Source organism: Carica papaya, chromosome 8 (genome assembly GCF_054855325.1).
Source record: "Carica papaya isolate Zhongbai chromosome 8, ASM5485532v1, whole genome shotgun sequence".
In the NCBI taxonomy this organism is placed as follows: domain Eukaryota; kingdom Viridiplantae; phylum Streptophyta; class Magnoliopsida; order Brassicales; family Caricaceae; genus Carica; species Carica papaya.
Window position 1 is genome coordinate 3,410,482 of NC_142316.1, and position 13,850 is coordinate 3,424,331.

General features: G+C 29.3%; 2 protein-coding genes and 1 pseudogene across 4 annotated transcripts; 2 read left to right on the plus strand and 1 right to left on the minus strand.

The window, feature by feature from the left end:
- Positions 1 to 335: 335 nt before the first annotated feature.
- Positions 336 to 4,752, plus strand: LOC110822982 (beta-glucosidase 31-like). Its single transcript, XM_022053230.2, has 14 exons — positions 336 to 497; positions 607 to 902; positions 1,279 to 1,348; positions 1,467 to 1,522; positions 1,625 to 1,700; positions 1,825 to 1,902; positions 2,000 to 2,087; positions 2,504 to 2,759; positions 2,945 to 3,060; positions 3,154 to 3,374; positions 3,699 to 3,730; positions 3,865 to 3,967; positions 4,079 to 4,187; positions 4,366 to 4,752. The coding sequence occupies exons 2-14, from the start codon at positions 690 to 692 to the stop codon at positions 4,577 to 4,579; spliced, it is 1,632 nt and encodes a 543-aa protein (XP_021908922.1). The 5' UTR covers positions 336 to 497; positions 607 to 689; the 3' UTR covers positions 4,580 to 4,752.
- A 1,391-nt stretch (positions 4,753 to 6,143) lies between these two features.
- LOC148240360 (beta-glucosidase 32-like) lies at positions 6,144 to 9,078 on the plus strand (annotated as a pseudogene). Its single transcript, XR_015814040.1, has 10 exons — positions 6,144 to 6,356; positions 6,685 to 6,754; positions 6,873 to 6,928; positions 7,032 to 7,107; positions 7,232 to 7,306; positions 7,380 to 7,460; positions 7,504 to 7,546; positions 8,142 to 8,397; positions 8,588 to 8,703; positions 8,797 to 9,078. The product of XR_015814040.1 is annotated as a beta-glucosidase 32-like (transcript).
- Positions 9,079 to 9,755: 677 nt separating this feature from the next.
- Positions 9,756 to 13,229, minus strand: LOC110823012 (beta-glucosidase 32-like). Of its 2 annotated transcripts, XM_022053280.2 has the most exons (13): positions 12,969 to 13,227; positions 12,788 to 12,857; positions 12,647 to 12,702; positions 12,486 to 12,561; positions 12,230 to 12,307; positions 11,965 to 12,052; positions 11,399 to 11,654; positions 11,142 to 11,257; positions 10,834 to 11,051; positions 10,677 to 10,708; positions 10,468 to 10,570; positions 10,262 to 10,370; positions 9,756 to 10,158 (listed from the first exon to the last, which is right to left on the minus strand). In XM_022053280.2, the coding sequence occupies exons 1-13, from the start codon at positions 13,125 to 13,127 to the stop codon at positions 9,951 to 9,953; spliced, it is 1,569 nt and encodes a 522-aa protein (XP_021908972.2). In that variant the 5' UTR covers positions 13,128 to 13,227; the 3' UTR covers positions 9,756 to 9,950. The 2 variants fall into 2 exon arrangements, 1 of the variants encoding a protein (XP_021908972.2); XR_015814174.1 differs by lacking the exon at positions 10,468 to 10,570 and having other exon boundaries at positions 10,018 to 10,158; positions 12,969 to 13,229.
- Between the last annotated feature and the right edge of the window lie 621 nt (positions 13,230 to 13,850).

Here is a 13,850-nt window from a genome sequence, read left to right on the forward strand (position 1 = left end):
TGAGTTATTTCTTATTAGTTTAATAAATTTAATTTTAATTTAATGAATATTCACTTATCAACAAACGTAATAAAATATAAATAATTAATTGAATAATATTTTATCAGTTTATCTTTCAGTATAATCAATTCAATAAATTACTTACGGAAATTAACAAATAATAATCTAACCCCTAAAAATTAGAGTTGCGTGATTAAAGACTAAATCCCTGAAATAAACGAAAAAGAATTTCTGCTCTAAGTGAAAAAATTAATCTATTAATTCTTTTGGGTGGCGGCATATGATAAATATATGCAAGCATGTCATCTTTATCATTACAACTTTGATATTCTCTTTCTTTCAACGTTGCAGGTTTAGGTTTGAGGTTTTTCCGCCCAAGCCTTCCATCCTTTCTTAATTTCTTTCTTTCAAACTCTGCCTATATTATAAACTGATTGACTGAATCTATTAACTTGAAGATTCATGAATAACATTTCAAGTTTATCACAATCACAAGAGTATATATTCTCTTAGCTTTTACTTTTAACTCATATATTCTCATGCATCTATAATATATAAATATACATATATGTATTTGCATGCTTCACGTTTATAACTTTCATGCAGTGGCGGCTGCCCGGACCTGTATAAAAAGCCACCACCACAAACACCCGAAACCACAAGCATTTGGAGATTAAGTATAAGCACTTATGGCTCTTAATCCTGTGTATTTTGTGTTGAAACTGCTAGTCCTGGTAAGCTTCTTGGCTCTCACTGAGCAAAGAAAGCTATCTGATCGAAGCTATAATAACTTGCAGCTTCCTAGGTCGCCATGGTCAAGATGTAACGATCCAGAAAATAACTTCAGGCGTGAATGTTTTCCCGACGATTTCATTTTTGGCACTGCCTCAGCGTCCTACCAGGTATAAATTTCTTTTTAGACTCAAAATCTATATATTGATCAATAATTAATATATAAATACCAATCATAATATAACATATTATAAATAGTGATGAGTAGAAGGTATATAAGTATATATAGCTAGAGCTAGCGTATATATATATATGTGTGCGTGTGTATAAATATATTACATCCTCTGGATATGTGATCAGCCGCATGCAACGACGTACATGAATATATTTTGCACATTCAATTAAATGCATAATATTCTTCCACTAATGATCAATGGAATTAAGTGGACTGACTCTTTTTCCCTTATTATACATAACTTTTTTTACAAATATTATATATGTGTACAAATGTGTATATAACACTCCGCGTACGTCCTGTGATTTCAGTATGAAGGGGCAGTACTGGAAGGTGGCAGAAATTCGAGTATTTGGGACTATTTTTCACACAAATATCCAGGTTTGATCTCTCTATCATCTCAGTCTCATACATATGTCAGTAACATTAATATTAAATAACAAAACTATTTCAACATTTAAAAAGAATTAATGAATTATATATCTTTTTAACCTTGCAGAAAGAACCAACTGCGGTAATGGAGATATAGCACTTGATTTTTATCACCGTTATAAGGTATATACATATATATGTGTGTGGTTTCTTTGATATGATATTTGATTTGCAATTTCCATCTCTAAGTACATTTAAGTTTAAGATAATTCCAAAAATATGCAGGAAGATATCCAATTAATGAAGGATTTAAACATGAATGGCTTTCGATTCTCAATCTCGTGGTCTAGAATATTACCCGGTAAGCATAGTTAACTACAACTATTTCCGAGGCGATAGTGCAAATAATAGTCATCCCAATTTGAACTCATAATTACTTGTTATTCTTTTTCTTTTTCTGAATTTATATATGTACATATATTTAGGTGGAAAATTAAGCAAAGGAGTAAATAGAGAAGGAGTTCAATTCTACAAGGACCTCATTAATGACCTCATAGAAAACGGTGAGAATTCCAAGTTCTCGATCCCAAAATTTTAAATTATAATTTGATATATATTGATATCTTTAATTTGAAGTATGTATGTGAACACAATATGCAGGACTTTCCCCTATGGCCACTATCTTTCATTGGGATCTTCCCCTGGTTCTCGAGGAGGAGTATAAAGGTTTTTTAAATCGTAGTATTGTGTAAGTTTAAATTATTATTAAATTTCAATTCAATTTACTAAACAACTAAATGATTGATATATCTATTTCTACATAAGATATTGTAAATTCGAATCAAATTTATTTTTATGTATCATTATTTAGAGGTTATGTTTTGTTGTATTTTGATTAATGTCTATATATGTCCTAATTATTTAATGCATAAATTTTTATTAAAAAAAATTTAATTCTCGGGGGAAGAAAATAGTTCTTTTTTTTATTAAGTGTTTACTAAACCTAAATAAATATTTTAGTTAATAATGTGTTTATATCGTTTTTAGCTTTCGTGATAGTTCAACATACTTTTTGGTATCAATATAAGCTACAAAACAAAAGTATTTTGTGTCAAATCTAATGAGTGATATATATTAATTAAGTGATTTGCCATGAATATATAGGAAAGATTTTCGAGATTTTGCACGTGTTTGCTTCTACGAATTTGGTGACAAGGTAAAGCTATGGTCCACTTTCAACGAGCCATGGGTTTATAGTGTTGCTGGCTATGATAGAGGGATTAAAGCTCCTGGGCGATGCTCAAAATGGAAGAATAGTGCCTGCCAAGAAGGAGATTCGGGAACAGAGCCTTATATTGTCACTCATAATCTACTTCTCGCCCATGCCGCTGCCGTAAAAGAGTTCAGAAATTGTAAAAAGGTATGCGGAATTGTAAAAAATCTAGAAGCAATTTAAGAAAAAAATGAAAGAATTAAGCAAAATAATTTGGAATTAAGCTTATATAATTACTTATCAACTTATATAAATGTGTATAAAAAAGCATTTTTAGCTAATATTTGTATTTAATTATTATAATCGTAATAATAGTTTATGAAATTGGATAGTGTCAAGATGGCAAGATAGGAATAGTGCTTTCCCCACCTTGGTTTGAACCTCATTCTGAAGATTCAATTGAAGATCAGGAAGCAGTTGTAAGGACCCTTGATTTTTTGGTGGGCTGGTAAGAGATTCTAGAACAAGTATGATATATATTGTTTAGGTAAATCTTTATAAGAAATGTTTTTGAATAATCAAAAAATTTATTTTTTTGTAGGCATCTTAGTCCTCTAACATTCGGCGATTATCCAGAAAGCATGAAAAATTTCGTTGGGGATCGATTGCCTAGTTTCACCCAAAAGGAGTCAAAAAATCTAAAAAAATATTCTTACGATTACGTTGGAATAAATTATTACGGTTCTTTCTATGCTAAAAATGTTCCTTGTATTGATCTTGAAAAGGCTAGTTACATGACAGATCAACATGTCGATTGGATAAGTGAGTTTAGAGTACAACTTGATGAATTTTAATTATAAGTGATTTAATAATATTTTATGATTTATTTTATTAGTATGTTGGTGTAATGTACTGATATAAGTTGAGTATTATGCTAATGAATCATGACATTTTTTTTCCAGATAAAAATAACATCTTATAGTGGTTAAGTTATTTTATTTGAGATAACCACAATAAATAAAACCTAGTCTAGCCTGTTTGAATTAAAAAAAAAAAATATTATGGCGTTGGCCATTGCCATCTTTTCCCCAACAAAGTACTTATGTTAATATTTGTTATTTTTTATAATTTTTTTTTTACTTTCAGAGGAACGAGATGACATCCTTATTGGTAAACAGGTATGAGTTAAAAAACCTCCATGATTATTGAATTAATATACATAAAATTAAAAAAATTCAAGTCCTAAGAATTGTTAACATATTTAATTTATCCGTGCTAATATAATTTGCGTAACGATTTCTATATTTTTCAGAGCGGCTCCGACAATATTCTATCATATCCTATCGGCATAAGGAAGATTGTGAATTATATCAAGCATAATTATAACAATCCAAGTATTTATATTACAGAAAATGGTAAGTGATATTTTGATGAGTTATTATAATATCATTGTTGTTTGAATTATTCGATCCATAAAAAAATTTGAATATTGTTTACAATTTTTCTTTATGTAAAATCATTTTTAGGATGGAGCGATAAAAATAATGATTCAAAAACTTTGGAAGAAAACCTTAATGATGTCGATAGGTTGGAATACCATCAGCTGCATCTTCAAAGTCTTTCAAAAGCTATTTCGTAAGTCACATTCTTCTCATCAACTGATTAATCTAGTTTCTCCTTCAGTAGTTAATATTTTCATAAAATTTAATTTGAACTTTATTTAATTGTATCTATTAAGACTTGAACCAATAAATTTTACTATGGTTAAAATAAAGTTATTATTTGGGTATTAATAATTTTGTCACAAATTTAGGGAAGATGGAGTGGATGTCAAGGGCTATTTTGCATGGTCGTTGTTGGACAACTACGAATGGAATATTGGATACAAAGTTAGATTTGGTTTAGTTTATGTTGATTATCATCACAACTTGACAAGACACCCAAAGGATTCGGCTCTATGGTTTAAGGAATTTCTTTTTCTCAATTCGGTACTTGACGACGAAGAGTTAGTCGCCCGTGACAAATAATACTCACTTGACATAAACTGGTTGCAGTGATGTTCCGATTTTAGTATTGGCATACCCGAGTAGCATTAATGAATAACAACCGGGTTATATATGTTCCTCCGCTGAACATACAATGTAAAATAAAAGAATATATATGTGAACTATGGATTTAAATCGATATTTTTCTTGACCAATTCATTATAGTCCTTGTGTCTGAGTAGTGTTTACTTTCCAAGAAAATTTACAAGGGAAATTTCATTAATGAATTATATTATGGATCACTCAAACAAAAAATATCAGAAGTTTTTCCAAAGAAAAAATATGTGATGGTAAAGGATAACTAAAGGGAATTTTTGTTTCAAAATCCACCACAATGTGGTTGATAAGTGAAAAACAATAAGACGTAACTTTGAGAAAGAGAGGCATTTTCTTGAAACAAACACAGGAAATAACTTATTGATAAGGATTATTGAATTTATATAAGTTCGAAAACTTCCAAAATTCACACCAACTAATACATTCCTGGCATATTTTTGTAGTGAAATGTGTTTTATTCTCTATATATATCTATGCACACACACCCAGAAGTATTATCTTCAAGAGGGTTTCCATTTTGCAGTCTTTTTTTCTCCTTCTGGTGGGATTAAGGATGAAGGGCAGTTCATTTTTTTGCTTGGCTGTGCAAATGGAATGTGTCCAAACTTAGATTTACACATTTTATTTGAAATCCATTAATGATCAAATGCAAATAAATGGGGTTTTGTCGCATGTACTTATAATACAATTAGAAACATAGGTCCTTCTTTCTCTCTGTACGTTTCTGCAGAAAAAGTACCCTCTTACACATGGTCATGGCGTCAGTTGTCATGAGCCCAAAAAAGTTTTCAACCAGAAAAACTTTCTAGGACCATACTTATTATTGTATTATGGTCGATGCTTTAGATCTGGGTTGTCTTTTAGGTTTTGATAAATTTTGCGGATCCCATGTGGTTTGTACTACTTGCTTCTCATTATCAGTAAGGTTAATTTTATTTTTCACAAAAGAAAAAAAAAACTTATAATTGCGATTTCTTCGTGCATGATTCACGCTTTCAACTCAGTAGATTTATATATAAAGAATGTGTTAAAATCTAAATAATTAATCGAGTAATTTCTCATCAGTTTAATCTTTTGAAATAATCAACTCAATCAATTATTTAAGAGAATTAATAGTATATTATTACAAAATAAATTTACTAGATTAAAAGAAAAAATTTGCTGCATATGGGAAACTTATCTATTACTTATTTTTGGTGGCGGCTTATGATAAATATGTGCAAACACTTTGATATTCTCTCTAGTTGCATGTTTAGGTTTGAGGTTTGACCGCGCATGCCTTCCATGTTTTCGTAATTTCTTTCTTTCAATCTTAACTTTGAAGATTCATGGATGCCGTTTCAATTTTATCAAAATCACAAGTGTATATATTCTCTGAACTTTTACTATTAACTCATATATCCTCACGCATGTACAATATAAATATAAATTTTTGCATGTTTCACGTTTATAACTTTCATAAGCACTTAGACATTAACCATAAGCACTTATGGCTCTTAATCCTGTGTATTTTGCATTAAAACTGCTAGTCCTAGTAAGCTTCTTCGCTCTCACTGAGCAAAGAAAGCTATCAGATCGAAGTTATAATAACTTGCAGCTTCCAAGGTCACCATGGTCAAGATGTAACGATCCAGAAAATGACTTCACTCGTGAATGCTTTCCCGACGATTTCATTTTTGGCACTGCCTCAGCATCCTATCAGGTATACATTTTTTTAGACTAAATATCTATATATTCATCACATATATATATATATATATATACCTTTCAAACTCAACTTCTTGTGTGTGTGTGTGTGTGTGTGTATAGATATATTACATCCTCTGGATATGTGTCAGCCGCATGCAACTACGTACATAAATATATTTTGCACATTCAATTAAATGCATAATATTCTTCCACTAATGATCAATGGAATTAAGTGGACTGACTGTTTTCCCCTTATTATATTTACCTTTTTTTATAAATATTATATATATATATATGTACAAATGTACATGTAACACTCTGCGTACGTCCTGTGATTTCATTATGAAGGGGCAGTCCTGGAAGGTGGCAGAAATTCGAGTATTTGGGACTATTTTTCACACAAATATCCAGGTTTGATCTCTCTATCATCTCAGTCTCATACATATGTCAGTAACATTAATATTAAATAACAAAACTATTTCAACATTTACAAAGAATTAATGAATTATATATCTTTTTAACCTTGCAGAAAGAACCAACTGCGGTAATGGAGATATAGCACTCGATTTTTATCACCGTTATAAGGTATATACATATATATGTGTGTGTGTTTCTTTGATATGATATTTGATTTGCAATTTCCATCTCTAAGTACATTTAAGTTTAAGATAATTCCAAAAATATGCAGGAAGATATCCAATTAATGAAGGATTTAAACATGAATGGCTTTCGATTCTCAATCTCGTGGTCTAGAATATTACCCGGTAAGCATAGTTAACTACAACTATTTCGGAGGCGATAGTGCAAATAATAGTCATCCCAATTTGAACTCATGACTGCTTATTATTTCTTTTATTTTTCTCAACTTATATATATACATATATTTAGGTGGAAAATTAAACAAATGAGTGAATAGAGAAGGCGTTCAATTCTACAAGGACCTCATTGATCTCATAAAAAATGGTGAGAATTCCAAGTTCTCGATCCCAAAATTTTAAATTATGATTTGATATATATTGATATTTTTTATTCGAAGTATGTATGTGAATACAATATGCTGGACTTACCCCTATGGCCACTATCTTCCATTGGGATCTTCCTCTAGTTCTCGAGAGGAGTATAAAGATTTTTTAAATCATAATATTGGGATCTTCCTCTAGTTCTCGAGGAGGAGTATAAAGATTTTTTAAATCGTAATATTGTGTAAGTTTAAATTATTATTAAATTTCAATTTAATTTACTGTACAACTAAATGATTGATATACCTATTTCTACATAAGATATTATAAATTTGAATTAAATTTATTTTTATGTATCATCATTTAAAGATTATATTTTGTTGTATTTTGATTAATGTCTATATATATCCTAATTATTGAATGCATAAATTTTAATTAAAAAAATTTAATTCTCGAGAGAAGAAAATAGTTCGTTCTTTTATTAAGCGTTTACTAAACCTAAATAAATATAGACATTAATCAAAATACAACAAAACATAAATTATGTTTTGTTGTATTTTGATTAATGTCTATACATATTCTAATTATTGAATGCATAAATTTTAATTAAAAAAATTTAATTCTCGAGAGAAGAAAATAGTTCGTTTTTTTATTAAGCATTTACTAAACCTAAATAAATATTTTAGTTAATAATGTGTTTACATCGTTTTTAGTTTTCGTGATAGTTCAACATACTTTTTGGCATCGATATAAGCTACAAAACAAAAGAATGAGCATTGTTCTGTGTCAAATCTAATGAGTGATATATACTAATTAAGTGTTTTGCCATGGATCTATAGGAAAGATTTTCGAGATTTTGCACGCGTTTGCTTCTACGAATTTGGTGACAAGATAAAGCTATGGTCCACTTTCAACGAGCCATGGGTTTATAGTGTTGCTGGCTACGATAGAGGGATTAAAGCTCCTGGACAATGCTCAAAATGGAAGAATAGTGCCTGCCAAGAAGGAGATTCGGGAACAGAGCCCTATATTGTCACCCATAATCTACTTCTCGCCCATGCTGCTGCCGTAAAAGAGTTCAGGAATTGTAAAAAGGTATGCGAAGTTAGAAAAGAATCTATAGTCAATTTAAGAGAGTAAGGAAAGAATTAAGAAAGATAATGTGGAATTAAGCACATATAATTACTTATCAACTTACATAAATGTGTATAAAAAAGTATTTTTTGGCTAATATTTGTATTAAATTATCATAATAATAATGTTGATTGTTTATGAAATTGGATAGTGTCAAGATGGCAAGATAGGGATAGTGCTTTCCCCACCTTGGTTTGAACCTCATTCTCAAGATTCTTTTGAAGATCTTGAAGCAGTTGTACGAACCCTTGATTTCTTAGTGGGCTGGTAAGAGGTTCCATAATAAGTATGATTATATTATTTAGGTAAATCTTTACAAGAATTATTTTTGAATAATCAGAAGATTTTTTTTTTTTGCAGGCATTTTAGTCCTCTAACGTTCGGTGATTATCCGAAAAGCATGAAGAATTTTGTTGGGATTAATTACCTAATTTCACTCTAAAAGAATCAGAAAATCTAATGAAATATTCTTATGATTACGTTAGAATAAATTATTACAGTTCTTTCTATGCTAAAAATGTTCCTCGCATTGATCTTAAAAACCATAGTTACATAACAGATCAACATGTTGGAATACCATCAACTACATTTTCAAAGTCTGTCAAAAGCTATCTCGTAAGTCACACTCTTCTCATCAATTGATTGATCTATCTTCTCCGCTCATCAAAAAATATTTCTGTAAAACTTAATTTGAACTTTATGTTTAATTTTCTTTATATATACTTGAACCACGAAATTTTACCATAGTTAAAACAAAGTTATTAATTATATATTTATAATTGTTTCACAAAGTTATTAATTAGGATGGAGTCGATGTCAAGGGATACTTTGCATGGTCGTTATTGGATAATTACGAATGGAATATCGAGTATAAAGTCAGATTTGATTTAGTTTATATTGATTATTATCATAACTTAACAAGACACCCTAAGAACTCAGCTCTATGGTTTAAGGAATTTCTTTCTCTCAATTTGATTCGTCGAGACAAAGAGTTAGTCGTTGATGACAAATAATATTCACTTGATATATATTGGTTGGACTAATGTTCCTACTCTAAATATGTAATGTAAAACAAAAAAAAATCTATGAATTTATAAGTTTAATTTTTTTTACCTATTCATTTTAATTATTGTATTGAAGTAACGTTTACTTTCCACGAAAATAGACAAGGGAAATTTAATCAATTCATTATAATCCTTATATTAAAATATGGACAATTAAAACAAAAAATATCATATATTTTTTTCTAAAGAAAAATATGTGATTTTAAAGATTAACTAAATGGAATTTTAAAATCAATTCGAAGTTGTGTAAATTTATTATCGATCATCATTGGTAATAATCATAAGAAAATTCTGCAAAATACTTAGTCACTACAAAAGAATAAATCACAAAATGTTCAACCCCTTAAGTAACTATTTTTCGAATAGAGAAGAGAATAACATCATACATTTAAATCGTACTTAACTAGCCTAATTTTACTGATACAATGAAATTAAATTTCTAAAAGAACTCTAAAGTTCCGCATTACTATTCGGGCTTTCGTGGTTATTTCTATTCAGAAATTCCTTAAACCATAATGCAGAATTCCTAGGATGACGTTTTAAGTTATTTTTAAAATCGACATAATAGAGGCCGAATCTAACTGTATAACCAAACTCCCATTCGAAGTTATCCATCAATGACCACGCAAAATAGCCTTTGACATTAACTCCATAATCACTGCCACAATCACATACTTTAAAAATTAGTATGAGAAGATTTAAATTACAAAACTATATTAACATATCCTCTAACTAATACGTGCCAAAATATGTAAACTTACCGGATAGCTTTCAGAACATTTTTGAGATGATCTTTGTGATAATCTATTCTCTTAGCATCATTCAAGGCTTCCGCCAAAGACAAGGTACCATTATCAAATTCAGGATATCCTACACGAAAAAAATTTCTTATATAAATTTCAGTTATCGTATATATTGTATACACATGTATATATATATATATGTTTATTATTGTAAATTAGCTTACCATTCTCTGTAATATAAATTGTTGGATCATTGTAATTGTCTTTGGTGTAATTCAAAATATATTTGATACCCTCCGGATATACTAGTATGTAGTCCATACCAGTCTGAAATAGAAACAAAATTATATATATATATATATATATATACATATATACGCACTCTCCTTTTAGCTGGAGCATACATAAATGAAATATTTAGAAGACCATATACCTCTTCTCCAATCAAAGTTCCATTTCTGTCCCCTGTAAATCATAATACAAACAAAATTCCTTTATTAGATTTGTTATCATCCTAATCATTTCAATTAAAGATTTGTTCTAATCTCCTTGACTCTTCAAATCAAAGTTTAGGTTTTTGACAAACTCACTTTTCCATTGAGCATGAACGTCCGTCGAGTAACTAATTTGGTTAGGATCAACGTTATCGACATTAGCAGCATATATAGCTCCATAGTAATTTATTCCAATATAATCATAAGAACTTTTGAGCATTTTGGATTGATCTTCAGTAAAAGAAGGCAATCTATCTCCAACATAAGTCTTCATGCTCTCTGGATAGTCTCCAAATGTTATAGGGTCAAGATGCCTGCCACACGAACGAGCACAAAATCTTAATTTTACAGTGTTCAAATATAAATAAACGACGAACATCATTTGGTAATTGAAATTGTTTTACCAGCCTAACATAAAATCAAGGGATCGCTTGACTGCTTGTTTATCCGCAAGAGAATTGGTATGAGGTTCGAACCAAAAAGGAGAAAGTACAATCCCAATCTTGCCAATTTTTTGACACTACAAAAGGAATTCAATGAAATTCTAGATACATCATATATATTTTTTTTAAATGAAACGTTTTGTAAAATTTATCTTATCTTGCAAACATATATTTATATATATATATGTTGATAAATTTATTTTTATTTCCATGTGTACCTTGTAACATTGTCTGAACTCTTGTACAGCAGCTGCATGGGCAAGGAGCAGATTATGGGAAGTTATATAAGGCTCGATGCTGGAGTCTCCTGCTTCACATGCATTATTCACCCATTTCGAACATCGTCCAGGAGCTTTTCTTCCATTCTCATAGCCAATGAAACTTATAACCCATGGTTCGTTAAAAGTTGTCCAATATTTCACTTTGTCACCAAATTCTTTGAAGCAAGTTCTTGCAAAATCTCGAAAATCATCCCTGCAAGAGGTGCTAATGGATTAGAGCCAGATTAACTTCATTGATCAAAATCTTGGTGATTATTTTTTAAAAAATTAAAAAGTTATTACTCGACAAGATTAATTCTAATTTGATCATTACATCTCAATTAACACGTTAATAAATTAAATTTTTAATATCATTGAATTAAATATTATAAATTTATCATTATCAATTTATAATATAGTCACTAGATTGCTGTGTTAGTGGTAATCAAAATTAAACAAAATTATAATCTATTTGGTATGTGTGCGTATATGTATATATGAAGGTTATGATAGTATATACTTACACAAATTGAGAGTCTAGAAGACCACCATATTCATCTTCAAGGGTTTGGGGAAGATCCCAATGAAATAGAGTTGCAGAGACTTCTATGCCTACATGTTGCATAATTTTGCACCAAATTATGTGAGAGATATAAAAAGACTTCTGTGTTTAATTTTTTTAGACATAAGGTGATATATATATATATATATATATATATATATATATAATGTTTCTCTTTAAAAATTGTATACATCAAATATTTAATTGACAAATTCATATATAGTTACCATTGTGGAGGAGCTCTTTGATGAGGCTTTTATAAAATTTAACCCCTTTCTCGTTTATTCCACCTTCTAATTTTCCATCTAAAATTTAAATAAAATACAATTACAAAATTTTTTTAAAAAAAATAGCTGGTAAAGATTAAAAAAAAATTATAAAAATATTAGAATAATCAGTTATGAAATTTTAAATATTGAAATTTAATAAAAAAAATTAAATCTATTATTTATATATATTAATAATATGTTGAAGTAAATTTACTTGGTAATATCCTGGACCATGAAATTGAGAGTCTGAATACGTCCATATTCAAATCCTTCATTAATTTTATATCACTCTGAAAAAAAATTTAATATTTATTAAATTAATATTCAATACAGTTATATTAAATATTAAATATTAAATACAGTTATAATATATACCTTGTATCGGTGATAGAAATCAACTGCTACATCTCCATTGCTAAAGTTGTTTCTTTCTGCAATATTTCAGTAGGATTGTAAATGTATGCTTTCATGGAATATTAGCTTAATAAGACATGAAAATGGAAGAAGAGAGATTACCAGGAAAAGTATGAGCAAAGGTATCCCATATGCTCGCGGTTCTACCATCTTCCTCTATTGCACCCTCAAACTAAACATAACCAAATATTGTTAGTACATACATGCATATATACATATATACATAAAAGTATATGCATAGAAGTACGTATGTATAATTAAAAGATGAAAAGGATATAGTTACTTGATAAGATGATGAGGCTGTCCCAAAAAGAAAATCATCAGGAAAGCTATAACGATTGAAAGAAGTTGTTTCAGTACGAGGGAGGAAGCTAATTGATAAGACTATTAGTCCAAGTAGAACAGACCAGGTCTTAGTAGCCATAGCCATAGCTTTGCTCATTATACTTACTACCTACATATATATAGCTAATACATATATATCTAGCTTATATGTACGTGTGCAAGTAAGTATTTTGTACTTACAGATTTCATGCAAGACCCTTTATATAGAGCCACTGTAACGTAAACTTGAAATCCACGACTGACTTCACGTGGACATGCATGTATTACGTAAAACTTTTTGTAGTAATTCATTGTATTGAGCATATTAATTAATTTTTATTTTCTAGTTGACTAATCACTACTACATATATCTATGTATTATATATGTATGTGGGTGTCTGTATATATATATATATATATATATGAGTCAAATTACTGATGATGAGTTTAAATATTAATATATGAATTAATTACACATTAACTGTTACCTGCATCTCTTCCTTTTACATTACTGGTGCCACAATTAACGCTAATTAACATCCTTAATTAAGCCCCTAGTTTTCTTTTAATAATTAATTCTTGTTTACAATCTAAACAGACAGTAGTTTCCTGATGAAGCAATTGAATCAGAAATTCAAGTAATTGATTTCGACTTTTTTACTTTGACTTGTTATACTTTGAAGTTTACATTAGTTCACTAACGACTGTGTTGTCTAATCTTCTTTAATCTTTTCTTAACTACAGATTAGTAAAGTTAACTAATACCTAATTATATATATATATGTATATGTATATGTATATGTATATATATGCGTCGATATTGAGGAGGCGTGCAATTGGG

Coding starts and splice junctions, on each gene's coding strand:
- LOC110822982 (XM_022053230.2), top strand. CDS start 690: ATGGCTCTTAATCCTGTGTATTTTGTGTTGAAACTGCTAGTCCTGGTA. Junction 2,088..2,503: donor TTTTTAAATCGTAGTATTGT/GTAAGTTTAAAT, acceptor ATGAATATATAG/GAAAGATTTTCGAGATTTTG. Junction 3,061..3,153: donor CTTGATTTTTTGGTGGGCTG/GTAAGAGATTCT, acceptor ATTTTTTTGTAG/GCATCTTAGTCCTCTAACAT.
- LOC110823012 (XM_022053280.2), bottom strand. CDS start 13,127: ATGAGCAAAGCTATGGCTATGGCTACTAAGACCTGGTCTGTTCTACTT. Junction 12,053..12,229: donor CAAAGAGCTCCTCCACAATG/GTAACTATATAT, acceptor TGCAACATGTAG/GCATAGAAGTCTCTGCAACT. Junction 10,159..10,261: donor AATGTTCTGAAAGCTATCCG/GTAAGTTTACAT, acceptor TGATTGTGGCAG/TGATTATGGAGTTAATGTCA.